General features: G+C 46.8%; 1 protein-coding gene across 1 annotated transcript in view; it reads left to right on the forward strand.

Annotated features, from left to right (window-relative positions):
- The window catches only part of LOC111153920 (matrix metallopeptidase 20), a 46,612-nt gene extending 22,498 nt beyond the window's left edge, over nucleotides 1–24,114 (forward strand). Inside the window, exons 7-10 of the mRNA XM_022513233.1 lie at nucleotides 2,645–2,781; nucleotides 3,739–3,895; nucleotides 22,937–23,040; nucleotides 23,969–24,114. Of these exons, the coding sequence (XP_022368941.1) occupies nucleotides 2,645–2,781; nucleotides 3,739–3,895; nucleotides 22,937–23,040; nucleotides 23,969–24,069 (499 nt within the window). The 3' untranslated portion in view covers nucleotides 24,070–24,114. The remainder of the gene's footprint in view (nucleotides 1–2,644; nucleotides 2,782–3,738; nucleotides 3,896–22,936; nucleotides 23,041–23,968) is intronic.
- Nucleotides 24,115–26,965: the final 2,851 nt, after the last annotated feature.

Genomic DNA, 26,965 nt, shown 5'->3' on the forward strand with positions numbered 1-26,965 from the left:
GGAATTTGTGCAACTTCTCCTAAGTGATGGATAGTAACTATTTCTACCTTACGTGCGTAGCTTGTGCATTGTACCGCTATCTAAGCCCGGGCTCCTTGCCTTCGGCTCTGCCGGCACTTTGAGGCCGAGCGGTCCTTGCTGGGTGAGGGGCGCGCTGCGGGCCTTCCCTGACCGGCCTCCCGCTGGAGCCAACAGCCCCGACCTCCCCCAGTGGTGACACGCACGACTGTCAGCAAACACGGCCCAGGGTCTCTGGGCGCTCAAAATCGCCCTTGGTTGAGCGTGACCAGTCCACTTCCCCTGAGTCCCCACGATTCCTGCCGTGTCAGTCAGGGCTGATCTGGAAAGGACTTTTACATTCTACCACGTGAGAGAAGTCCCCAAAGCACCCTGTGGGTCTGCGGGCACTCCACATTCCATGACCTCTCCTCCTGAGTCACTCGGGGCAGCTGAGCCCAAACGTCCCAGGAAAGATAAGGTTTCCGGGTGCCTAGCGCCGCCGCCCATTTTTAAAGGAAAAATGAGAGCAAGTGTTTCCCCGCGTTAGGAGCCCGAGGAGGAAGTGCCCGGGAGTCCACGCGCTCCTCAGAGACGTGATGCAGAGAGAGCCTCCCCTGCCCGCCACCACCTCCTCGTCCCCACCACGGCAGAACCCCGAAACGCACCTCAGTGCCTGGGTGAGCATCCAGCATGGAGATGTGACCAGAGTCAGCATTTCATAACCAAGTACCGAATTCAGTGAAAAGCCCTCATTTTACGGATTTCTCCTCAGTTTCCCAATCACTGTGTCATTATCAAGAATCAGATGACAGGCTGTGGACACGATGCATTTATCTGTTGTCGTGACCCAAATCTGTGGGACTCCCCAAACCCATGCTTGCATGGTGGTGGCAGAGAGGAAGGAGAAGGGGAAGGCGGTCGCTTGTGCCTTCAGGAAAGCCTAGATCTGACTGGACGGGCGTCCAGTTACAAACACAGGAAAGCAAAGATCGCAAGGCTGGGAAGGAGCAAGGAGGTCAGACGGGTAGACAGGAATATCCGGACAGCCACTCTGTCTGTCCCAAGCAACAGGGGACCCCTGGGCCCACGAGTCTTCCTGAGCCCCTGTGTGTCACCTGTTAATACCGGTGTTAGAACAGGCTATGACGTGTAGGGAGTGGGGCGAGCCAGCGCACCTGCCACGGGGCCTGCCACCCCGTGTGTCATGTTAGCGGGTGGGTGAGGCCTAGGCAAATCATAATGTTTAGAACGGACAATGTCTAGCTCTAGGGCCCTTTATGGTTTAGGATCACTTTCCTGCGCTTCTCTCCTTGGATCCTCAGAATGACTTCAGGAGACACGGCAAGTACTGTTTGCATCTATGAGATGACAAGACTGAGCTCGGAGAAGCCGGTCAGAGTTAGAACTCAAGACTACATCTCCGGAAGCACGGTGTGCTTGTCCTTCTGCATCCCAATGCCACATGGGAAACGAAGCCATGTCTCTCTTAGTGAAGCTCTTTTAAATTCACTGTCAGCTTACACTGCCCCCCCGTGACGCCTTCACCAAAGCCCCGAATGCAGCGGACTTTCCCTCCTGTGGGGTATGCTCTGTGTCAGCCTCCTAAACTTGACTGTGTAGGATGAGTCCTAACCGTCTGATTATGATCCAAACAGCCTAATCATGTACCTGTCTGTGCTCCTGGACACTCAGCTCCCTGAGGCAGGACCTGGGTCTTCTTCAATGTCCCGTCTTTGATGTCTACCACCGTCCCAGCTGACAGGCACACTGTAAATATTTGTTAAATTATCTGAACTGGAAAACTCAGCGTTAGATCAGGAGTTCCTACACGAACTACCCAGAAAATTAAATGTCAAAATTTATTACAGTTTCCCTGCCCACAAATAATTGTATGTATAGATTCTGCTTTCTACAGAGTCAAGTAAACTCATATTTCACAAAAATGAGTTTCACCTCCACAATTCAAAATGGGCCCCATTTATAGTGAGTGTTTCAGCCCAATACCCTCGTGGTATTGCCACAGATTGATGGGAATAGTTTTGGGTGCATGGATGGATGAGTTGCCAAAACTGGAGTTAACTGGTGGGTACCAGATTTTCTGTTAACTAGCCATTGATTTCAGGAATAGAAGCACTCTCAAGAGGTAAGTATTCAGTAGGTAACTTCCAATATAACTGACGATTGTGAGTGTTCTTGCTGGCTTTACTGGGAATAACTCGCACTCCCAACCACAAAGGTTTGGTTTAATTGTAATATTCAAAACATTCACAAGGATTGTGTTTTATCGTTATGAGATTTTAGTTTTTAAAAGAGTAGAAAGGAAAAGGACATTTATATCAAGGGATACCTGGACTGGGAAGGGGCATGGGTGAAATGTGTGAAACACCGGGTTTTCTCCTTGCTGCGTCCTTCCGTGTCGGGCACGTCCTTAAGTAAACGAAGGAAAGGGGATTCCAAGGAGGCTCAAAGAATGAAAAGGGAAAAGAACTATTTAGTAAGGTCAAAAACCTATGCTCTCCTTATGAAAACAAGTTAGGGGCATGAGGCATTGAGGAACAGCCCCTGAACTGTGGTTTGTAGATACGCGGGTCCACGTCCGGTTCAAGATCTAAATCAACCGTTGGTCTTGTGGGTTGCCCAACAGGATCTTCTGGCGCCGGCAAGTTCACGTGATGGCGGGGATCCGGCCCAGCACCATTACCAGCTCCTTCCCTCAGCTTATGTCCAACGTGGACGCAGCTTACGAAGTGGCCGACAGGGGCACCGCTTACTTCTTCAAAGGTACCTTACACATCCGTGAGGGACAGGATCGGCCGGGAATGTGGGGGAGCCTCTAGTGCTGGTAGCATTTGGTCAGGGATGGTGGGACATGCGCTGGTCACTCCTCCTCAGCTTAGCCACGAAATGCCACTCTGTTGTTCTATAGCAGTGGCAGGAAGGACAATGACTGTCACAATATTCTCAGAGCCAATGCTCTACCTTAGAGAGACACCGTGCAAAGTGACAGTGCCCAGGGGGCTACAGACTTTGTCCCCACCCCTCAGGGTGACATGGTGTAGCCCACTGAGAGCCTCTAGTCAGCAAATCCAACATGGCACCCCAGTTAGGAGAACGATGCCCTTGCTGCCATGTCCTGCTCAGAAGCAGGACCCTAACCTGTGACTCTGGGAGGTGGGCACAATGTCATCAGTCTCTGGCCCCAGCCCTTTACCGTCAGAGTGACTCTGGGGAATTACCTAACTGCTCTGAGCCTTTGTTTCTTCCTGGGCTGATAAGGGGTTATAATAATAGCTCAGAGATGTGACAACGGCTGGCCAATGGGGGTTACCCAGTAGGTGGCCCCTGTCAAGTTTAGCTTCTTTTTCTGGAAGCTGGGGGAGGAAGCTACAAGGCCAGTGCTTGCTGACAACCCACAGCATTTCTCTCTCACAGGCCCCTTCTTTCCTGTGCATCTGGATGAGACTGAAATGAGGTTACACACAAGAAAAGTATCTTGAAAAAATTAATGTGTGAGATTTAAGATACAAGCGTATCAAAATTACTGTTTTGCTAGGACATCACTAAGAGATGCTTGCCTGCAGAGTAGTTTGAACTGAATCCAAGCTTATATATCAGCTTATGACCATGGCAACCATCCCATAAACTATTCCCATGTGGGACCCTGCGTAGAAGTCCTCAGGAGTGAAGTACATTGCCGAGTGGTACTGAGTGTTTGTGAACTTTACTTTCTGTCTTCAGGCCCCCACTACTGGATAACGAGAGGCTTCCAAATTCAGGGTCCTCCTCGAACTATTTATGATTTTGGCTTCCCGAGGTATGTGCAGCGGATAGATGCCGCCGTCTACCTCAAGGACGTGCAGAAGACCCTTTTCTTTGTGGGAGATGAATACTACAGGTATGGCTTTTCTCCTTTCGATTGTCCAGATGTATTCAGTGGGAAGAAAAAGTCCTTTTGCAGAAAAGAATGCAAATCACCTTGGCAATAGGCCCATTGACTCCTCTGGGCCCCTGGGCTGCCATTTACTCATGGTGGACATGGTCTCTAAGATAGGAAACCAGCCAAGTAAGTGAAGCATTCATTCGTGAGTCCCACTGTTGGTTCTCTCGCACGTGAACAGCCTAATCCTTCATGCATCTACTAACTGGACTGCCAGTGGCGTACACGAGTAGACAGAGCATCCCCAAATACATTGCCAGCCACAGCGAATGCCGGGGCAGGGGATGGAACTGACTCCCTGTTATGCGGGTACCAGTGCATCCAGAACACTCTGTGGTTCTGTGCAACATGGAGGTGGTTATGACTGTGGGGCTCTTTGAAGGAAAGGTCTTTTCCTGCTGTAAGGAAAAGCCCCTCTTGCTGAATCCTTTTATCCAACCCGGAACGTTGGATAAACTCTCTCCCCACCCAGAGCTGTCCTGCCCGTCTTGCAGATCTCAGGAAGCAGCCGTCTGTCATCCAGCCACTGTGCACAGGGTCACCCTCATGCCCCCCACTGGGTTTCTAGCATTAACTGACTCCTGTGAAGGGTGAGCAGCCCCCATGTCTGCACCCCCCCAGCTCTCACGTCCATGGGCTTGCTCACCTGAACCTCAGCAGGGAGAAGTAAAAGCAATACATTCTAAGCAGTTGACCATGCCAAATAGTTCAATTTTTCCCAGATTTTATGTATGTGTTTATTTGTTTGAAAGAGAGAGCACAGAGGGAGAAGCAGGCTCCCCACTGAGCAGAGAGCCCAACGTGCAGCTCAATCCCAGGACCCTAAGATCATGACCTGAGCCAAAGGCAGAGGCTTAACCCCCTGAGCCACCCAGGCGCCCCTATTTTTAACTTCTTGAGGAACCTTCTTACTATTTTCCACAGTGGCTGCACCATTTTCCATTCCCACCAACCGTGTAAGAGGGTTCCCCTTTCTCTGCATCCTCTCCAACACGCGTTGTTAGTTTTAGCCAGTCTGAGAGCTGTGAGGTGGCGTCTCATCATGGGTTTGATTTGCGTCTCCCTGATGATGAGCGACAATGAGCGTCTTTTCATGTGTCTGTTAGACATCTGGACGCCTTTTCTGGAAAAATGTCTATTCATGTCTTCTTCCCATTTTTTCATTGGATTATTCATTTTTCAGGTATTGAGTTTAATAAGTTCTTTATATATTTTGGATACTAATCCTTTGTCTGTATTTGCAAATACCTTCTCCCATTCCGTAGGTTACCTTTTAGTTTTGTTGATTGTTTCCTTCTCTGTGCAGAAGCTTTTAATTTTGATGATGTCCCAATAGTTTATTTTTGCTTTAATTTCCTTTTTCTCAGAAGACATGTCTAGTAAGAAGTTGCCACCTCTGATGTCAAAAAGGTTCTGTCTACATTCTCCACTAGGATTTTGATGGATCCCTGTCTCACATTTAGGTTTTTCATCCATTGTGAATTTATTCTTGTGTGTGGTGTAAGGAAATGGTCCGGTTTCATTCTTTTGCATGTGGCTGTCCCGTGTTCCCAGCACCATCTGTTGAAGAGACTGTCTTTTTCCCGTTGGACATTCTTTCCTGCTTTGTCAAAGACTAGTTGATAAAGAGTTGTGGGTTCGTTTCTGGGTTCTCCATTCTGTTCTACTGATCTGTGTCTATTTTTGTGCCAGTACCATACTGTCTTGGTTATTACGGCTTTGTAATACAACTTGAAGTCCTGAACGATGACACCTCCAGCTTTCCTTTTTTTTTTTTCCTTCTTCAAGGTTGCTTTGGCTATTCGAGGTCTTTTTCGCTTCCATAAACACTTCAGGATTGTTCATTCTAGTTCTGTTAAAAAAAAAAAAAGCTGTCTGTATTTGGATAGGGATTGCATTAATGTAGATTGCTTTCAGTCGTGTAGACATTTTAACAATGTTTGCTCTTCTAATCCATGAGCATGGAGTGTCTTTTCATTTCCTTGTGTCATCTTCAAGTTCTTTCATCGGTGTTTCATGGTTTTCAGAGCACAGGGCTTTCAACTTCTTGGTTAGGTAGATTCCGACGTGTCTTACTGGTTTTAGTGCTATTGAAAATGAGACAGGTTCCTTAATTTCTCTTTCTGCTGCTTCATTATTGGTGTATAGAAATGCAACAGATTTCTGTACACCGATTTTGCATTCTGTGACTTTACTGAATTCATTTATCAGTTCTAGCACTTGGTGGAGTCTTCTGGGTTTTCTATATATATCACGTTATCTACAAATAGTGACAGTTTGACTTCTTCCTCGCAAATCTGGATGAATTTTATTTGTTGTTGTTGTTGTTGTTGTTGTTGTCTAATTGCTGAGGCTAGGACTTCCAGTGCTATGTTACACACAGTGGTGAGGGGCACCTGGGTGTCTCAGTGAGTTAAACACCCAACTCTTGATTTTTGGCTCAGGTCATGATCTCAGAATCATGAGGTTGATCCCCACATTGGGCTCCCTGCTCAACAGGGGGTCTGCTCAAGATCCTCTCCCCCTCTCCATCTTCCCTCTCCTCTAAAATAAATAAATAAAATCTTTAATAATAATAAAAAATAACAGCAGTAAGAGTGAACATCCCTGTCTTGTTTCTGACTATAGGAAAAAAGCTCTCTGTTTTTCCCTCTTGAGGATGCTATTAGCTGTGGGTTCTTCATATGTGGGCTTTAGGATTTTGTTGTATGGTTCCCTCTATCCCTAATTTGTTGAGGATTTCCTCATAAATGGATCTTGTACTTTGTAAAATGCTTCTTCTGCAAATTTTAAGAGGATCATATAGTTCTTATCCTGTCTTTTATTTTTTGAAAGATTTTATTTATTTATTTAACAGACAGAGATCACAAGTAGGCAGAGAGGCAGGCAGAGAGAGGGGGAAGCAGGCTCCCCGCTGAGGAAAGAGCCTGATGCGGGACTCAATCCCAAGACCCTGAGATCATGACCTGAGCCGAAGGCAGAGACTCAACCCACTGAGCCCCCCTGGGACCCCTATCCTTTCTCTTATTAATAGAGTTTGTCGCACTGACTGGTTTGAGAATACCGAGCCATCTTTGCAGCCCAAGAACAAACCCCATGTGATGAATGATTATTTTAATGTGCTGTTGGACTTGACTTGCTGGTATTTTATTGAGAATTTTGGCATCCATGTTCACCAGGGATATTTACCATAGTTTTCTTCCTTGGTGGGATCTTTACCTGATTTGGTATTGGCAACACTGGCCTCATAGAATGAATCTGGGAGGTTTCCTTCCTTTTCTACTTTTTAGAGCAGTTTGAGAAGCATAGGTATTAACTCTTCTTTGAATGTTTCATAGAATGCCTCTGTGAAGCCGTCTAGTCCTGGACTGATTGTTGGGGGATTTTTGATGACCGATTCTGTTTCTTAGCTGGCTATCTATCTGGTCAAGTTTCCTTTCTTCCTGTTTCAGTTTTGGTAATTTATGTGTTTCTCGGAGTTTATCCATTTCTTCCAGGCTGTCCAGTGTGTTGGCGTGTTTTTTTTTTTTTTTTTCATAATACTCTCTTAGAATCGTTTGTATTTCTGTGGCGCTGGATGTGATCTCTCCTCTCTCACTTGTGATTCTATTTATTTGGGTTCTTTCTCTTTTCTTTTTGGTAAGTCTGTCTAGAGATTTATTAATTTTATTCATTTTTTCAAAGAACGAGCTCCTGGTTTCATGCATCTGTTCTATTGTTTTTTTAGTGTCTCTATCATTTACTTCTGCTCTGATCTTTATTATCTCCCTCCTCCTGCTGGCTTTAGACTTCTTGTTCTTCCTCCAGCTCCTTTAGGAGTAAGATTAGGTTGTTTATTTGAGATTTTCTTGCTTCAGGAGGTAGGCCTGTATTGTTATACACTTTAATACTGTTTCGTCTTATGGTATCTCTTATCTCTCTAATTCTCCCCTCCTGGTCCAGTAGCTGTTTGTCTCTTTTGCTCAGCTCTTTATTCTCCATCATTTGGTCTTCCATATCACTAATTCTCTCTTCTGCCTCATTTATCCTAGCAGTAAGAGCCTCCATTTTTTTATTGAACCTCATTAATAGCTTTTTTTATTTCAACTGGGTTAGATTTTAGTTCTTTTTTCCTGCAGAAAGGGATTCTCTAGTATCTTCTATGCTTTTTTCGAGCCCAGCTACTATCTTTATAATCATCATTCTGAACTCTAGTTCCAACATCTTACAAATGTCCATATTGATTACGTTCCTGGCAGTCAATACTGCCTCTTGCTCTTTTTTTTTTTTTTTTGAGGTGAGGTTTCTGTTTTGTCATTTTGTCTGGAGAAGAATAGATGAATGAGAGAAAAAAATGCTGAAACGGTAGCAATGACCCCAGAAAATTATACACTAAACAAATCAGAAAAGACCCCCCAACCAGGTGGGGGAAAGAAAGGAAAAAAAAAAAAAGAATATGATCAGTCTGGTGAATAAGCAGAGCTACACACTGGATTTGGGGTGTGTTTTGGTCTGTTAGAAGAAACTGCCTCCCAAAATTTTAAAGAAAGAAAAACGTGTGTGTGTGTGTGTGTGTGTGTGTGTGTGTGTGTATAATATACAAAAAAATAATGTTAAATACAATGATGGGATAGAATATGACTATAAAAATGAAAATTAAGAAAGATTTTTTTAAAAGGTATTGATAAGATGTTGGTTAAAATAGGAAAGAGGAAAAATTTTAAAAGAAAGAAAATTTTAAAAATTTAACTTTGCAAGACTAAAGAATAACGGGAAAAGCCATGAATTCTGTGTGTTGCTTTCCCCTCCTCTGGATTTCCGTGGTTCTTGTTGACCAGTGAGCTTGGTCTTGGCTGGATGCTCTTGCTGATCTTCTGGGTCAGGGGCCTCTTGCTGAGATTCTCACATGCCTTTGCCGGAGGTGGAATTGCTCCAGGCTAAGTAATCTGCCCAGGTTCGCGCTCGGGAGCTTTTGTTCCCTGATCGCTTTCCGTACTGCTTTGGAGGACGGGAATGAAGATGGCGGCCGCCCAGTGTCCGGCCACGTAGGAGCCGAGAGCTGGGGCCCCCCTCCTCAGTGTGCCCTCACGGAAAAGCTGTCAGTCCCTCCCGTCTCCCTGGTCGCCGGCCGCACCGTGAGCTCGCCCGGCCTGTGAACGATCATTTCTGTCTCTGGCACACGGCCCTGTCTGGAGTCTCCAAACCCAGCACATTCCTGCCACGCTGTTCCTCCCAGAGAAGGAAGGTGAGTCTCCCCGGATCTGCCACTTGTGGGGTCCCTGCTCAAAGAGCAGTGGTCTGTGCCTCGGATCATGGTTTACGGTAAGCCCGAGCTGAGAGCTCCCTCCTCAGCTGCATCTCTATAGTCAGCTTCCCCGCTCTGATACCTGGCAGCTCTGCCACACTCAGACACCCCTGGTCTTTCTGTGACCCTGCGGGTCCTGAGACCACACTGTCCCCACGAGGGCTCCACTCCCGCTTGGCCTCTGGAGTGCTGTCCCGCCGTGGAGCAGACTTGTAGAAGTTCCGATTTTGTGCTCCGCTGCTCCGCTACTTGCCGGGACCCGGCCCCTCCCCCCACAGTCTCTCTTAGCGTGGCTTGGGATTCACTTCTCCACACATCCCACCTTCCAGAAAGTGGTCAATTTTCTGTTCCTAGAATTGCTGTTCTTCTCCTCTTCGATCTCCTGTTGAGTTTGTAGGTGTTTGGAATGGTTTGATAACTATCTAGCTGAACTCCTGGGACCTGATGTCGTTTCAGTCTGCTACTCCTCTGCCATCTTCTCCCTCCCCGCACATTCATTGTTCAGTACTGTGTTCTTTAATCTCCATGTATCTGTGGTCTTTCCCATTTTTTTTCTTGTGATCAACTTCAAGTTTCATAGTGTTGTGGTCTGATAGTATGCAGGTATGATCTTGGTCTTTCTGTACTTGTTGAGGCCGGATTTGTGACCCAGGATGTGATCTGTTCTGGAGGATGTCCCGTGTGCACTCGAGAAGAATGTATATTCCGCGGTTTTAGGATGGAACGTTCTGAATATGTCTGTGATGTCCACCTGGTCCAGTGTGTCATTCGAAGCCATTGTTTCCTTATTTTCTGCTGGTTGTTTCTGAGCTTTTCTCTGATCCTTTCTTATCTTTGTCACTTTCATGTTTTGCTGATTTCCTTAGTGATGTATTTGGGTTTCATCCTCTTTATTCTTCATGTTTATTGGTGATTTGTGGTTACCATTAGGTTTGCATATAATCCCTTTAGCATAAAGCAGTCTGTATTGGGTGAATGGCCATCCAAGTTTGAACCCATTCTTTTTTCCTCTCCTCTCCACACTTTAGGTGTGTTACTGTATTTTATATCCCTTCTTTGTGAGGTCCTTGGCTGACAGTTTAAAAAATATTCATTTTTACTGCTTTTGTATTTTCTGCCTTGATGTTGTCACTTTTGGTCTCTCCTTTCTGCCCAAAGAGGCCCCTCTGATCTTTCTTGCTGGCTGGTTTAGTGGTCACGAACTCCTGCAGCTGTTGTCTGAGAAACTCTTCAACTCTCCTTCTGTTCTGAATCATAGCTTTACTGGCATATCACCTGTTTTCAGTCACCATTTCTACGGCATGAAAGAAATTTATAAATAAGTACACGTGACCTTCCTCCACCTGACTAATAGCTTCTCCCGTCTGCGACTGAGAAGACCAAATAACAGATCTATCTTGTGAAGAGGAATATGTATTTTCTAGGAATGAAGGACACATGCAGACCCTGCTGACCCCAGCCCACTGAGAGCTCTGGGAGCTCAGAGTTCTGGGAGCATGGCTCAGAGCACCATGGGGTGTCCTGACTTATTCCTTCCAGTCCAATGATTAAACCACTAAGCCAGTTATTTTTCCTCCAGAACTTCCTTTCTGCATTCCTGATGGTAATTCATTTATTAAGCCCTAAGGTCTGCTGGGCAGATCCCCCAAGTCTTTCTTTAAGATAAGGTGCCTGACACCTGACACCTGACACACAGGATGATAGGCACGGAGAAACCCAACTCCCATTACGGATTTTCAGAGAATGAGACTGAGATGCCCACAGAAGCATGTGTGTGGGTGTGAGGGTGTGTGTGTGTGGGTGTGGCTTTCCGGTTATGATGATTCAGTTAATGCCTCGAAGACTGCTCACTGCCCGACTCCCGCTGCAGGGATTATCCACTTTCCCATTGTTTCAGCTCTCCGTTCCTGTTCCCCACCGGGTCTTTGGACTCATGTACCAGCCACCACAAAGCACATGCCTCCAGCCAGGCAGCAGTGAGGTTAGCAGCTAACAGAGGAGGCTTGACGAGAGGTTTTTAATTCTCTGTAAATGCAAGCTTGGAGAGGGACAGGGTCTCCGATTGTAACGAGGCCTAACTCCCCCCTGAGGGAATCACAATGCACCTTTCCAACTAAGTTTCTGTGAGTGTCTATTCAGGAAAAGTCTTAATAATCTGGATAAAACAGATTCATTAAAAAGTTGGTCTAAGGGATTAACTCCAATATCAAAGACTCATTTTGATGTTGAGGGAAGGAAACCCCAGAAGGCTCTTTTAAAACTAACCTTCCAAGGCTCTTGAGAGCATTAAGTGAATAGTAACACAGGTAGATGCGAGCACAGAGCCCAGCACGTAGTAGGTGCTCAAATACAGTGACTGTTCAGACGTTACAGGAGCCCATGTGGTAATCAGCAGATACGTGCTTCAGAAGTTGAGATAATTAACAAATAGCCGTTTAAAGCTCAGGAGTTCTCTGAGCACAATCCAGTTATAGAGCAGCTCAAAGTGAATTTCTTTTGGAGAGACTGAAGGCCCAACATTGCACTGAAACTCCTGCTTTTGGCAAAGCATAGACCGTCCTTCCACCACGAGGTCCTCTGTCATACGTGCTGCAGCACACCGGCTTCTGCACTAAAGAATAAAGCAAACAGCCTTGACCTACAGCTTTCGAGTTCAGAAGAGCTGCCGCGAGCCACTCCACTAACGAACCTTCTCCCCCAGACCCCGCACCCGCGTTGAGCAAAGCCTCCCCTGCAGGACACCTCACTGTCGCGGGAAGCCCCGTCTTGGTGAGAAGTCATGTTCAGCGGCTGTTAAGAGACCCAGAAGGAATTGGGGCTGAAACACATCAAGGACTGTTTTTCTCATCTACGTAACACGTCTGAAGTTTAACAGACCTGGGAGGACACGGAGAGTCCACAGTCACCAGAGACCTGAGTTCCTTCTAACACCTTGCTCCACTGTTAACATGGAGGTCCCCATCTCGCGCTTGCCTAAGACTCCAGCGGCCCATGAAGTCTGGTCACTACATCCTGTTCTAAACAGGAAGAAGGAGGAAATAGGAGGAAAAGCCAAAGGGGACAGATTTTCTCTCAGTAAAGCAGGAGGTCGTATTCAAAACACACAAGGCCAGAGCCACAGACCGAGTTCAAGACCAAGAATGGGGTGGACAGCGTGCTAGGATTTATTTCCGTTAGTCGTTCCTCATGACCTTCTTTGGTCCTGACGCTAGGTCCGTCTGTGACAGAAACGATGTGTCGAGGGGAGAGAAGTCTCTGGATAGGCTTGTTGTCAGGGAGAGCCTCCGAGAACTCCTGGGTGGAGCCGGTTTAGGGAATGACGGGCCATGAGAACACTACTGAAGAACTGCGCCCACTGAGGATGGAGGGTTGGCTTGGGGCCAGGTCAGCTCAGGCTCTGGGAGTGAGGGCTCATGTGTCCGTGCAGTAGGAACTCACAGGGGCACAGCCACAGGGAACTACAAGGTGGAACCCAAAAGGGGGCTCTACCACGCCAGTGCCACCGCATGCCACTGATGTGCTGCTTAAACTTCAAGGAGAGCTCCCTCCCCACTCATCCCTTTGCTTTTACAGCTTCTTTCCTTCTTCTAGGCAGGCCCAAATGACCCAGCCAAATGACCCAGTTTTTCCGTCTTTACACGATTTCCATTACCTTTGGCTCATTTCTCCCTGTAGATATTCTCTCTTGCTTACCAGGAGCAGACCAGTGGCTACACCAGAGAGCTCCTAGGGTCTGGGGCTGCCGTCCACTCCATCGTCCTTGGAGGCAGTCAGTGTTTTCTGAATTTTGTGTAAAGTGACGTGCAAATCTATGGGCCCCAGCCCCTTTCTATCCCTAAGTCAATCTCTCTGTGCAGACAGACTGAGACATGATTGATGCAAAGTAGGACACATTCTCTCCCTCCTGGATGCCCCAGGTATACTTAAAATTGAGTGTTTATTTAGGATTTTATAGTTAGTCACCATAGAGGAAAATAGGTGAGTAATAAAAGTAAGAAAGATGGGTAGAGTTCAAAATCTTCTTTTTTAATCATAAATTTTTTGAACTGCATTACCAAACTACCACTTTCAATCTACATATATTGGGCATGATTATACGTCAGGCTCTGTACGAGGACCTTAACACTCAGAGCACAGAGTTTGCCACCTGAGAGAGTGGACCCGAGTAACAGAGTGCTCACCTCAGCCCTCACAGCCATCATGGGGCAATCTGGATTGCCTTTCTGTTTGGGTTTAATCATCTTCAAAAGGGAGGTGGAAATAACATCTGCTTCATTCATGGGAATGGATAAGGAAACTGTGAGATGCCACCATACAATGAACGTTCACGTTGAGGGCTATCCGTGTTCAGGAAGGCCTACAGTTGAGAGCACATACACAGGGAAATAATGAAGAGCAGTCCAAGTGTGACAGGTGCCCTGAGAGAAGACTGGATGGAGATCAGTGGGGCAAAACAAAGAGGAAATGGCCAATGCTAGTAAAGGCATCCGGAAAGTACCCTCAGAGGAAGTGAGCACTGCCCTTCATCTTGAGAAGGGAGTTGGAGTTTCCCAGGGAGGAGGCAGGAGGGCAGCGTGGCTTCCAGGCAGAGACAGCAGTAGAAGCAAAGGCACTGGGGCATGAAATCACCTGTGTATGTGGCGGAAACCTCAAGCAGTTCAGCATAATAGCCTTGTGGGCTGGAATGAGAGATGTGGCCCAAGGAGAAGCAGGGTGTCAATGATGGAGGGCCTATGCCTTTCCGAGGAGACCAGTGTGAATTTATAGAAAAAGAGGGATATCTTTAAGTGTTCTAAATAAACGATTAACCCAGGAAGCGTTGTATTATACAAATACCACTCTGGCAGCAGTGTGACCGGAGCAGAGGGGACAAGATGGGAGTTGGTGAAACCAGGGAGCCAGAAAGTCACGGGCAACCCCTGCAAAGTGCCCCAGGGAAGAACTCTCAACCAAGAATCCCACATGCAGCTACATTGTCTCCAAGATGGAGACCAAAGAGGACATTCCCAGATAGACAGAAACTGGGAGAATCTGTTGCTGGCACACCTGCCTTGCAAGCAATACTACAGAAAGAGCTTCCGGAGGAGGGGAAGTGACCCTGGACAGTAATTTGAATCCACGTTAAAAAAAAAAGGAGCAGTAAATGTAACTGAAAGATAGTCTAAAGGTATATTTCCTTCCTTTTCTTCTCTTAATTGATTTTAAAATTAACTGCTTAAAACTGCATATATATATATGTATATATATTCATTTATTTATTATTCATATATATAAAACTGTATTGTTAGGCCTATAACATTCAGAAACATAACCTATTTGTCAATAACAGCACAAAGCACCAGGTGTGGGGAAAACTGTACGAAGCTAGGGAAATGATATCAAATACTAACTCAAATTCACAGGAGAAACAAAAGAAAACAGACATGTTAAGTAAGGAGGCTAATATATCAAAAACTATAAATATATACTTTCTCTCTTTTCTATCAGCTTCTTAAGAAGACATTAAATTGTATAAAATAGTAATTAGAGCAATGTCCACTGGGGGTTTGTGACATAAACTGATGTAAGATGTACAAAAACAAGACCATCAAAGGAAGGGACAAGGAACAGACTTTCTGGAGTGATATTTGTGAGTCTCCCTGGAATTTAGCTAATAAAAATCTGAAGCAGTGTATGGTAAGTTAAATTATTTATGATATGCTCCCTAGCAACCACTAAGGCAATAACTTTTTAAAATGTAGTAACAAAATCATGAAAGAAACTAAAACAGTACATTGGAAAATTTTCACTAATGCAAAAGAAAGCATTAAGGAGGGAAAAAGGAACCAAAAAGACATGACACATGTGGAAAACAAAAACTAAAGTGACTGATATAAATCCAGTTATATCAATAATATTAAATGTGAATGGATTAAACAATATAATCAAATGACAGATATTATTAAATGGGATTAAAAAAAACAAGACCCAACTATATCCTATTGGTAGAAGACACATTTCATATGCAAAGATACAGATAGATTGTAAGTAAAAGGATGGAAAAAAATCTCTATCATGCAAACAGAAACCATAAGAAAGCCAGAGTAGTGGCTATGCTAATATCAGGCAAGACAGACTTTAAAATAAAAAGGATTACTAGGGATTCAGAGGAACATTCTACAGTGATGAAAACATCAGTCTACCAAGAAGGTAAAACAACCCAACAACAGACTCCCAAGACACATGAAGCCGCCCCCCAAAAAACCCTGACAAAAATGAAGGGAGAAGACAACAACTGAATAATAGAACTTAGGAACGCCAGTACCTCACCTTCAGTAACGAATAGAACAAGTAGACAAGGAGATCTATAGGGAACAGAAGCCGTCAGGAGCGCGATAAGCCAATGAGGTCTAACAGGTGTCTGTAGAACACTTCACACAAAAGCAGAACACACTCTCTTCTCCAGGGCTTATGGAGCACTGCCCAGAAGAGGTGACATGCTAGGCCAATTTAAAACCACTGAAATCATACAAAATGCCTTTTCTGATCACAGTGAAACAAGCTACAAATCAATATCAGGGAAAACTTGAAAATTTACAAACATGTGGAAATGAACATACTCTAAAACAATCGAAGTGCCAAAGAGGAACTCACAAGAGACATTAGAAAATACTTAAAGATGAATGAAAACAAAAACCGGGCGTTTGAGACCATACGCAGGCAGTGAAAGCAGTACTCATGGGAAATTTCTGTTTCTGAAGGCCGTTAAAAAAAGGATCTCAATCAATAACCTAAATTTCCACCTAAGACACTGGGTAAAGAAAGCAAATGGAACCTAAAGCAAGTGGAAAGAAGGAAATGATAAGGACTATGGTGGAAATAAGTAGAGAATGTTACAAGCAATTTGAGGAAATCAACAAACCTAAGTTTGTGGATCTTTGAAAAGATCCACAAAAGTGACAGATTTCTCCCTGGACTGGCCTCATTCAAAAGAGAAGACTCAAATTACTAAAATCAGAAATGAAAAAGGGAACACGACTACCAATCTTACAGAAAGTAAATGGATGATAAAGGACCCCTATGAATAACTGTATGCTAGTAAATTTGATAACTGAGCTGCAGTGACAAATTCTGGGAAAGATGCAAAATGAAGAAGCTGAGTCAAGAAGAAATAGCCTGAATTAACCTGTAACAATTGAAGAGATTTAATTCATAATCAAAAGATTATCCACAAAGAAAAGCCCAGGACTACATGTGTCAGTAGTGAATTCTACCAAAACATTTAAAGAGGAATCAATGCCAACTTTTCATGAACTCCTCTAAAAAATAGAAGAGGAGGGGTCGTTCCCCAGCTCATTGTACAAGGGCAGGATTACCCTGATACCAAAACCGGACGAAGGCATCACAAGGAAATAAAACTTCAGATCAGTATCTTTTGTGAATATGGATACAAAAATCCTCCAAAAATAGCAAACCAAATCCAGCAGCCTATAAAAAGAATTACACACCATGACCAAGTGGGATTTTTTTCCCAGGAATGCAAGGTTGGTTTAACTTCTGAAAACCTATTAATGTAATACACCATATCACTAGAATAAAAAACAAAAGCCCTATGATCACCTCACCAAAGGCAGAAAAAGCATTTGACAAAATCCAACCCTGTTGCAAAATAAAAACTACTCTGCGAACCAGAAACAGGACAGTTTCTCAGCCTGACAAAAGGTGTCTGTGAGAGCCCACAGCTGACCTCAGGCTCCGTGGAGGAAGCCTGGATGTCTTCCCCCTAACACCGGGAACAAGACGAAAGTTTTCACTCTCACCACTTCTTTTCAACATTGTACTAGAGGTTCCAGCCGGGACAATTGAGCAAGAATGAATAAGATAAAGGGCATTCAGAGTGGAAAGGAAGAACAACTATTTCTATGTCTTGTGATCTTTTATATAGAAAAGCCTTAGGAATCCTCCCAAAACACCTGTTAGAACTAAGTTCAGCAGGTGCGCAGGGTGGAGTTCAGCGTGCAAAATCCAACGGGAGCTCCAGACAGGTTTTCATCCTTTCCAATGAATAATCCAAAAACGAAGAAAACAATTCCACTTACAACAATATCCAAAGAAATGATAATTTTAATAATTATATATTATAAATAATAGAAATTAATATTTTGAAATAAATTTAACATAAGAAGTAGAAAACTTATAGCATGAAAATTAAACAATCTAAAGGGAAAGATCCCTTGTCCATGGATTACAAACCTTAATTTTTTTAAAATTTATTTGAGAGAGAGAGAGCATGAACATGGGGAGCAGCAGACGGAAAGGGAGAAGCAGACTCCCACTGAGCAGGGAGTCCGATGCAGGGCTCAGTTCCAGAACCCTGGGATCATGACCTGAGCCGAAGGCAGACACTTACCTGACCGAGCCACCCAGGTGCCCCAAGACTTAATATTTTTTAAATGACAACACTCCCCAAATTGATCTGCAGGACTTAACATAATCCCTATCAGAATATCACTGGTTTCTTTGTAGAAAATGACACACTGATCTCAAATTCATATGGAAACTCATAGGACCCAGAATAACCAAAATATCTTGAAAAAGGAGGAGACCAATTTGGAGGAGTCAGAATTCCCAATTTCAAAACTCACTACAAAGCAAGAATAATCAAGACAGCATGACACGAGCATGAGGATAGACGTACAGACCGCTGGAACAAAACTGTCAGCGCAGAAATAGACCCACAGATCTATGCTCAGCTGGTTGCTGACAAGGACGCTAGGGCCGCTCAATGGGGAAAGAACAAAAGAAGGGAAGAGAAGACATAAGGAACACACAGGAGATTTGTACACATGCAGTCTGACACGCTGGTGAAACACAAGAACGGAAGTGTCCAGAAGAGCCTTCCGTGTACAGGGCTTGAACTCAGAATTCAGGCTAGTAATGCAGACGTGCACTTCCTCAAAGAGTCTGGGGTTGACTGAGGCCGTCGCTATTTTCCAGCGTGGTTACATAGTCTTGATTCTAAATCCTCGCAGGCAGAGTCCCTACCCCACATCTGGGATGGTCCGTGGCCGCTTCTCCCTCTCCTCTCCATCCTTGACCATTCTGCTTCTCTAGTGTAGATCACAGAGTCCCTGTCCTCCCCGAAAGCCTTGTCATTCCTAGCTGGGCATGGAGAATGACTTTCAAAGAGGATTCTGGGTTTCCATTTACCTAGAAAGGCCTCCTTGAAGAGACTTCCTGAAAACCTGTATTTTAGACACCTTATCCATAAATTCCCCTTTTGGCCACCCTTGCTCACATTTTCCATAAGCATCCTTCCGCAGACACAACTCCCCACTCGCTACTTCAGAGGTCGCAGGGCAGGGTCAGTTTTGGCACGGATGTATGCTGGAAATCGTCAGAAATTCCTAACAAATCGAAATTCAAAGCATAAGATTACACAACATGCAGGCACTTTACCAAAACTGTCCCCAAACATTCAGATGACCAAGGCAGAGAGTAGGATAATATAGTTGAAAAAACACGCCACATCTATGGGTCCGTGACGTCGCCAGTGCAGGGTCACGGCCAGGGGTGATTTCTGTGGTATCTATGCCCATTAATCGGCAATGGGGAAACAGCCCACAAAGGAAACAGTTACAGGTCAATCATGTTTACTTGGTATTTGGGCTTCACAAACAAGGCCTCGGCCATGAGAAAACGTGTGCAGTGACTTCCGCAGGTCGCTAGTACACAGTAGGTGCACAAGGAAAATGCATGTCTTTCCTTAACCTTGCAATCCAGCTCGTCTATGTTCATGGCTTATCACGCAGTCGGATGATCACGTGCTGGGAATCTGCTCACGTTCTCTCGTCCTCCCATCTGCCCGGTCGGCGGTCTGGAAGAGCAGGCATTCCCATCTCCGTGAAACAGAAACGTTGCATCTCAGAGAGCTATGTCGTTAGCTCGGGTCCCCCAGTGACCTCCGTGGTCCCCCTGCAGCTGCGTTTCACACCGGGTCTGCACCCGGAGCCCTCGCTATCCACCGTGCCATCTTCTTCCTTCTCTTCACCTCGTTTTCCTGCCCATCAGATACTCACACTCGTGATTCTCACTCTGTCTTCAAACTTCCTTTTCTGTGATTTTCTGCAAAATCTGCAACAGAACGGTAGACCTTCTCAAGCCTAATTCCTTCCTGGCTGCGTCTCTGGACTCCGTCCACGCCGTCTTCTCTCCCCACCTCGTCTCAGCCTCGCCTCTATTACAGAATGGTCTCCAGAGGCGGTGTTGGAAGATTAGGTGAAGATTCAACTTCTCGATGACTGAAGAGCTCAGATCACATCACGAGCTTTACTCACACTCATGCTGGCCAGTCTGTCAATGGTTCTTGGGCCCCTGGGTGTGTCTGTGTGCCGTGTGTGTGTTTGCATGTGTGTAAATTCATTCACCCTCTCGCCACCGTTTTCCAGATAAGGAAACGGGAGCTGGGAGCACTTTTCCCTGGTCCCAGGCTGTCTGATGGTATACTCTTTCCTCTACAACAGAAATCCTCACATATCTGTCCACAAACGAGGGCTAGATCATCACAAAGTTCCCACCAATCCACAGCAAAACAAGAACAGAGCAATATTGTAAATGGAGAGGGTATGGTGTGGGTCAGTATAAAGACACGTTATTGGCAAGAACCATCTTTTAGGCTGAGATTATGTCCTTTCTGCCTCTTTGGTGTTAAAGTTTCTTTCCTTTGTGAAATGATAATGAAAATAGGTGGTTATTTTTTTTTTTGATGACTTGATGGTAATGTCCTTACTTGGTACCATGAAAAGTAGGGAACTCTATGGTAACTTTGTAGGTCCCATCCACTTAACGTCTACCAGAAGGGTCCAGATGAAATATTTACATGTTATCAGCCAAGCCCACAATGGTGATTTGTGTTTCAGGCCGGTATTTTGAAACGACTGTGTTAAGAGTAACGCTCTTTAGAAAGCAGTTACTGGATAAGCAAAAGGCAGAGGATCAAGCCCACAGGGCATGGGTCTGTTAAACACGTTAAGTGGTAGGAGCAGGGGAAAGAAACAGTGATTTCATAATATCCCCAAGCATTTTGCCTGGGTTTTTGTAAATGTGATTGTGAATTTAAATTCCCAGCTCAACATTTAGAACGTCTCTAAAAGTTCTCCTGAAAAAAAATTTTTTTTTAATTTTATTTATTTTATTTTAGAGAGAGAGCATGAGTTGGGGGAGGGGCAGAGGGAGAAACTCCCCAGCACGGGTCCCACCAGCACGGAGCCCGACTCAGGGCTCGATCTCAAGACCCTGAGGTCATGACTGCAAGTCCAGGGCTTGACTGACTGGGCCACCCAGGCGCCCCTTGAAGCATTTTGTATATATAATATTTTTACCTCTGTTATCCTCTAAAGAGGTACATATAACATTTTGGGTGTTACCTCCCACCTTAGTGACCTATGCAGACAGATAAAAGAGAAAGACCTTTCTTCCATATCTTCCTATTGGATTAAGAGTCACTCTTCTCTCTTTAAAACAGTCTAAACTGTTGCTCTGTTCTTGAGAAAAAGAGATTTGCTCTGTCCTTTGATCCTTTCCAGTCCGCCCCATCTAATTCAAGGAGAAGACTGCAGACCCCCACTTGGAATAGTCTCCCTACAGAGCATCTCTAATCAGTCACTCACTCGGAACTGAGAACACATTTTGCCATAAAACAGTATAAATGGTGGTTACATTCTCAGAATCCCTCCCAGATGTTTGCTTACCATGCACAAAGGCAAGGCACAGCCTTGGTTTAAAAGCTCAGCTTCAGAGCAGACAGAGGAGGATGGACACCTGGAAGCTGGACGTCCACACTCCCTGAGCCCGGGCTCCAGCCTCTCCCTCCGCGCTGTCCTCCATGCCTGCAATCCCACCGTCGCTCTGCCCTCTCCCCTGCGTCCCTCCCCAAATACTGAAGCTTCAGAATTATCGTCCTCACTCTCTCCCGCCAAAGCACCGTTTCCTCTCCACAGTGTCTCCGGGAGGTGAGAGAAGAAAGCAGTCTAGCCATCAAAGGTTCATGTGTAAACAGTCCTTAATAAGGGGCTCCAGATTTCAGACGCTGGGAGGAGGCGAGCATGAGAGACTCGGGCCACGGAGCACCCACTGTGCCCGGGCTGTTCCTTTTTTTTTCCGACCCGTTTTTCCCGACTCCAGTCCTGAGACCTCACAGTCCCCGGATGACCAGGGGCCCATCCCACAGGCCGCACTGGCATTTCTGATGACAGTAAAACACAGGAAATGATTTCCATCTCTGTCTCTGCCACAGTGACTCACAGAGCCCGGTTTTCCCCTCGCCCCACTGGGAGGTTCTGATGACCCTCCCGAAAAGGGCATCTGGGACAGTCAGCGTCCACTCCTGTCCGCCACACACCCCCAAACAGCTCAACCCGCTAGTCACGCAGGCCTGAGTAAGTCTTGGCCAACGTGCAGTCCTGCTGAGGGTCAAGAGGGATCTGCCCCCAGCCGGTGCGGTCACAGCCGTGTGAGAGGTGGTGGGTGTCTGTGGCTGCAGGACACGGCTCAGCGCTCCAGGCACCAGCAGAAAGTGGCTGACCTTTCGGTGGGAAACGAGTGGGGCGTCCACCTGGGAATGTCCCCGCTGGGGGCTCTGTGCCGAGAAGAAGGAACTGTCTCACCGTGGAGACAAGGGCCGCCTGACTGCCTATGCGGTCAGCCCTTACCAGGCAGGCTGATTCACACAAGTCCCCATCTTCTGTTCGAGGGGCGGCGTGGGTCACAAAGACGGGCATGAGACATTCTTCCGAGCAGTCACTGCGCCGTGGCTACTGACCCGGCAAGAGAAGCCTAATCTAGTATTTGGTCCGTGTGTAATGTCTCCAGGAAACAAAAGCAATTTAATGCCGTTCACCTGGTTTCAAGGCAGAGGCTCAGTTATCCGAGATTTTCTTGCTCCTGAATGTCACCTGGTGACTGCCCATGTGTTTGTTCACTCGCTGTGCGCCGTTGGTCCGGTCGCTCCTCCACAGACACGGAGCAAAGGGGCCCGTGAATAAAAGCCCCCAGGAAGGGCTTTCAACTGATTCTTGGACAAGAATCCAAGCCCAGAAATTCTTACACGGAGTGGGGTGGGGGGTCGTTGCGTCAGTAAATAACGCAGTAACAGTACATGCTGAGTTCCTTTGGGAAGGCAACATACCTATTTTTTAATAATGATTTTCTTTCCTTAATTCTTTTTTTTTAAGATTTTATTTATTTATTTGACAGAGATCACAAGTAGGCAGAGACGCAGGCAGAGAGGGAGGGAGAAGCAGGCTCCCTGCTGAGCAGAGACCCTGATGTGGGGCTTGATCCCAGGACCCTGAGATCGTGACCTGAGCCGAAGGCAGAGGCTTAACCCACTGAGCCACCCAGGCGCCCAACATTTCTTTTTTTAATTATAGGAACATGTTGCTACAATATATGGAATAATTCTAAGACTAGTTCTAAGAATATATCTATTTACAGACTAGAGCAAACGAGCCATCCTAGAATCTAAGGAACTTGGGAGAGCAATGAGGTAGTGTGTCTGTGTGTCTGTGTGTGTGTGTGCGGACGTGTGTGGCGAAGAGAGGCTCAGAGAGGCACAGACATGCATCTAGAGTGAGTCCTCAGTCGGGCCTGGCTCACGACGACCGACGAGCGCCGTGCCCCCTCCCCGCAGTAAAGACCGCTTACTGACATGTTTTGTGGAATGACGCTTCCTCCAGCTACGATGAGCGAAAACGGAAGATGGAGAAGGACTACCCGAAGAACACGGAGGAGGAATTCTCGGGGGTCAACGGCCAAATCGACGCTGCTGTGGAACTGAACGGTGAGCATCTCCGCCAAGGGCGCTCTCAGAGGAAACAGGTAGTGGGAGATGTGGGCTCTGCCCTGACATGAGGAAAAACAGGCTTCCGCATGGGAGTCCTTGGTCCAGAGTCCCTTACCAGTCTAGCTGACCAGACCGACGTAGAGAAAGAGTACAGAATGTCCGCCACCAAGACTCTCTGTTTGTAGATAGAAAGTTCTAGATGGATGGCTTCGTCCGTAAGTCGGGTACGCCTCCAAGCCCACCCAGTCAAAACTGCCTCTTTCCTCTTGAAAATGCACATCCTGTCGACCTTCCCAGGGCCTTTCCCCACCCCCTTACCCCATCCTGCAATTTAGAATGGAGCAGGGCAGCCGATCTGAACCGCACAGGGTTGAGGAAACGCGGCTGAATCTCGCAGACCAGTCGGCACCTTCCGAGTCTGGAGCACAGGGCTGGGCTCTGGTCAGAAACCCAGAGAGAGGTCCAACCCCGGGAAATGCCGCGCCTCACAGACACCAGTGCGAGGAAACCGGGGGGTCAGTGACTCGGTACTGAGTGCGGACCTCGCAGCGACTGCGAGAGGCGAGCGGAGAAAGGGAAGATGAGAACCCACATCTGCACTCGGAGTTTGCACGACGGGACGTCAGCGGAGTTTTAGGGACTGGCTAGAGGTTTGGGTAGGGAGAGGAGAGGAGGGGTTCCCTGGAGGTGAGTGGAGGCACCAACACGGCTGAGACCCACCTGCTGGGTAAGTGCCCCTGGGAGAACGGTGAGCGGGGCCAGACAGACCAGAAGCGCTGGGTCCGAGGGCTCCAGGAGAAACGGCGCCGGACGGCAGCTGCCCCTGGTGCGTCCCAAGCCCCCATCTGGGGCTGCCTCCAAACCCTCCCTTTGTGGCTCTGCCAGTCATTTTCAGTAACGACATTTTCAACCTTGTCTCTTTTAGGCTACATTTACTTCTTTTCAGGACCCAAAGCATACAAGTATGATACAGAGAAGGAGGACGTGGTCAGTGTGCTGAAATCCAGCTCCTGGATCGGCTGCTAAACAGGAAGGTCTCGTGTTTTCTGGGGAGTGAGCACGACCACCAGCAGCTGGTCCCGGGACCGCAAGGACTGAGGCAGAATGTAGGATCGGGGTCTTCCCGCAGCCTTCGATCCTGAGGGCGCTTAGACTTCATTGGAAATCATTACGCTTCTCAAGTTTTTCATGGTTGCAGATTCATAATTCTAATCTAAATGGACAATTTCTCTAGGGTCAGCGTCACGTAAAATCAGAATTGAAACCATGCTGTCTTCCACTAGACACCCACCGCCTTTTCTCTCCTTACCTAATATACGGAAGCAAATTGATAAATTTGGTTTTTATTTCCAAGAAGAAGCATATTTGTGGATTCCCTGACACATATTATAACTCTCTTTAACAGGAAACGTCATTGCCGTACAAATGATCATTACTCCTTACCAGCAGTGGCGTTTGCGGCCCCTGCATTCGTTGTGATAAGTAGACATTTGTCCATCTGTACCTTGAACCCGGCACAAACAAAATACCATGTGAGTCTTATTTCTCGTCATTGGAGAACGAGCTCCGTGCAATCACTGGCCTTTGAAGTAGGTCGTAGAGGGCAAACCTATTCGAATGAGTTTTCACGCTAGGCAAGAGATGGACACTTGGCGAGAAGAAATCTTTTAACAAAAGCCAATAAAAATGTTGTCTAAGAACAGTTCCTCATTTCTCTTTTCAGTTAATATTGACTAGCTTCCATCACACTTTGTTTGGCAACCCCCTTTGTACCTTGCGGAAGCTCAGAACTGTGAGCAGCCCCAGGAGAAGCGACAGTCGCTCGCTCCTCTGCTGGCTTCCCGGCAGTACAACACCCCCGTGAGCCGCCTTCACCCCGTCCAAGGGCGCCTCTTGGCAGGGGTTTTCCATCTGGGGGAGGCTCTCTCTTTAGTTTTTCTTACTTCAAGCTAAACCTTTTCTCTTTCTTACCTACTCATCAGTTCAGGGAAAACACAGCTGTTTGTCCTCCTTGTGACCTCTTTTAACCTCACCCTCTAGAACGCAAGGATTCTGAAGACTGAGTCTAAAGTTAGGGGTGAATACATTTAGCACACTCCCCAGGCCGTCTGGAACAGCCCAGTGCTCGACACGTTCGCTGTGACCATCCCCTTCACTGACCGAACTGGTGTCACGGGGCGAAGAAGGGCCGGGGCCGTTCCTGGAGGCGACTCCCAGCCTCCCACTCGGTGGTTGTTACTGAAAGTGGCCATTGATAGCCAAGCAGATGTTGAGTCTCTGACAGCTGAAGACAACGTCTAGAGCGCCTGCCTTATTGAGGAAGCAAAGTTGCGTTTGCAAAACAGCCAGCGGAGGAGGAGAGCACGACGGCAAGGGGCAAGGGGTCGAGGCCGCCTGGCCGCTCCCCGAAGGCTCAACACAGAGTTAGCCACCAGCGAGCGATTCCACTCCTGGGCGCACACCCGTGAGGCTGACGGACCCGCTCCGGTGTGGATAAGTCTGAACGCAGTACACTGAGAAACCAGGCACACAAGGCCACCGGCTCTAGGATTCTGTTCCTACGAGATGTTCGGAAGAAGAAAATCACAGACACGGAAAGCGGACACGTGCTTGCCAGGAGTTGGGGGAGGGGCGACGGAGGGTGACCTAGGCTAGGCGTCGGGGTTTCTTTGTGGGGTGATGAAAATGTTCTAGAAGTGGTGATGGTGAGGGTCGCACGGCTCTGTGAGCACACGGAAAGCCATTGAATTGTACATTTTGAGGGGATACATCCGATGTGAACTGCCTCTCAGTAAACCTATTGTCCTCATAATGACCATAAGCAAGGAGCTCCAGGTTACGAGGTGGTCTCTGCAGGGCGCCCTGGCCGGCTGGGGCAGGGACCCACAGCAGGGATGCGTTAGCCTGAAGACATCCGGGGCCGAGCCCCACCAGCCACAGGTCCTGCCGCTGCCCGGGGCTCCCCTGGGGACATGCACCGGGCAGACCCTTCCCTAAATAAACGAGTGTTGCTGGGCACAAAAGATCATGGGCTCTGAGGTCTGACTGCCTTCAACCCAGATCTGTTATTTTAGCCTCAATCTCAGTGTCGTTTTCTTCTTTCCTAAGATTAGAATGGAATATCCTTACGTCCTAGAGATATGTAAAGGCTTAAGTACATTAAGTCAAAATATTACAAAGCCCTTAGACAGTGACAGGTGCTCTAGAGGGGCTCTGTAATTGCTGTGTGGAAGCCATTAGAAATAAGTGTGCTTTGAGACACTTTGGAGAATTTGTATATGTCCCTCGAGATAACTGAAGACATTGTACGGCGTCACGAGGCTTGGTAACCCGTGGCCTGAAATTTTCCTTTCCAAACTCCAAAAATAATGTACTGACTGTTGCTATCTCCCTTCCCCCCAAGAATAATTCTTAAAATTTTCTTTAAAAAAAAAGATTTTATTTATTTATTTGACAGACAGAGATCACAAGTAGGCAGAGAGGCCGGCAGAGAGAGAGGAGGAAGCAGGCTCCCCGCTGAGCAGAGAGCCCAACGTGGGGCTCGATCCCAGGACCCTGAGACCATGATCCAAGCTGAAGGCAGAGGCTTTAACCCACTGAGCCACCCTGGCACCCCTTTTATCTTTTTTTTTTTTTTTTTATTTAAAAGAGAAAGAGAGCATGAGGAGAGGGAGGGTCAGAGGGAGAAGCGGACTCCCCACCGAGCAGGGAGCCTGATGCAGGACTCGATCCTGGGACTCCAGGATCATGACCTGAGCCGAAGGTAGGCGCTTAACCAACTGAGCCACCCAGGCGTCCCAGTATTATTCCTTTCTTGAGTAAGAGAACTTCTGGCTCCCAGACACTGCTGTCTGTGTTCTGGAAAGGCAGGCTCTCCACGGACTGTGTTTGTGTTAGAACTCACTTGGAACATTTCTGTGCT

Source organism: Enhydra lutris, unplaced genomic scaffold, assembly GCF_002288905.1.
Source record: "Enhydra lutris kenyoni isolate GAN:26980312 unplaced genomic scaffold, ASM228890v2 scaffoldscaffold34, whole genome shotgun sequence".
NCBI lineage: Eukaryota > Metazoa > Chordata > Mammalia > Carnivora > Mustelidae > Enhydra > Enhydra lutris.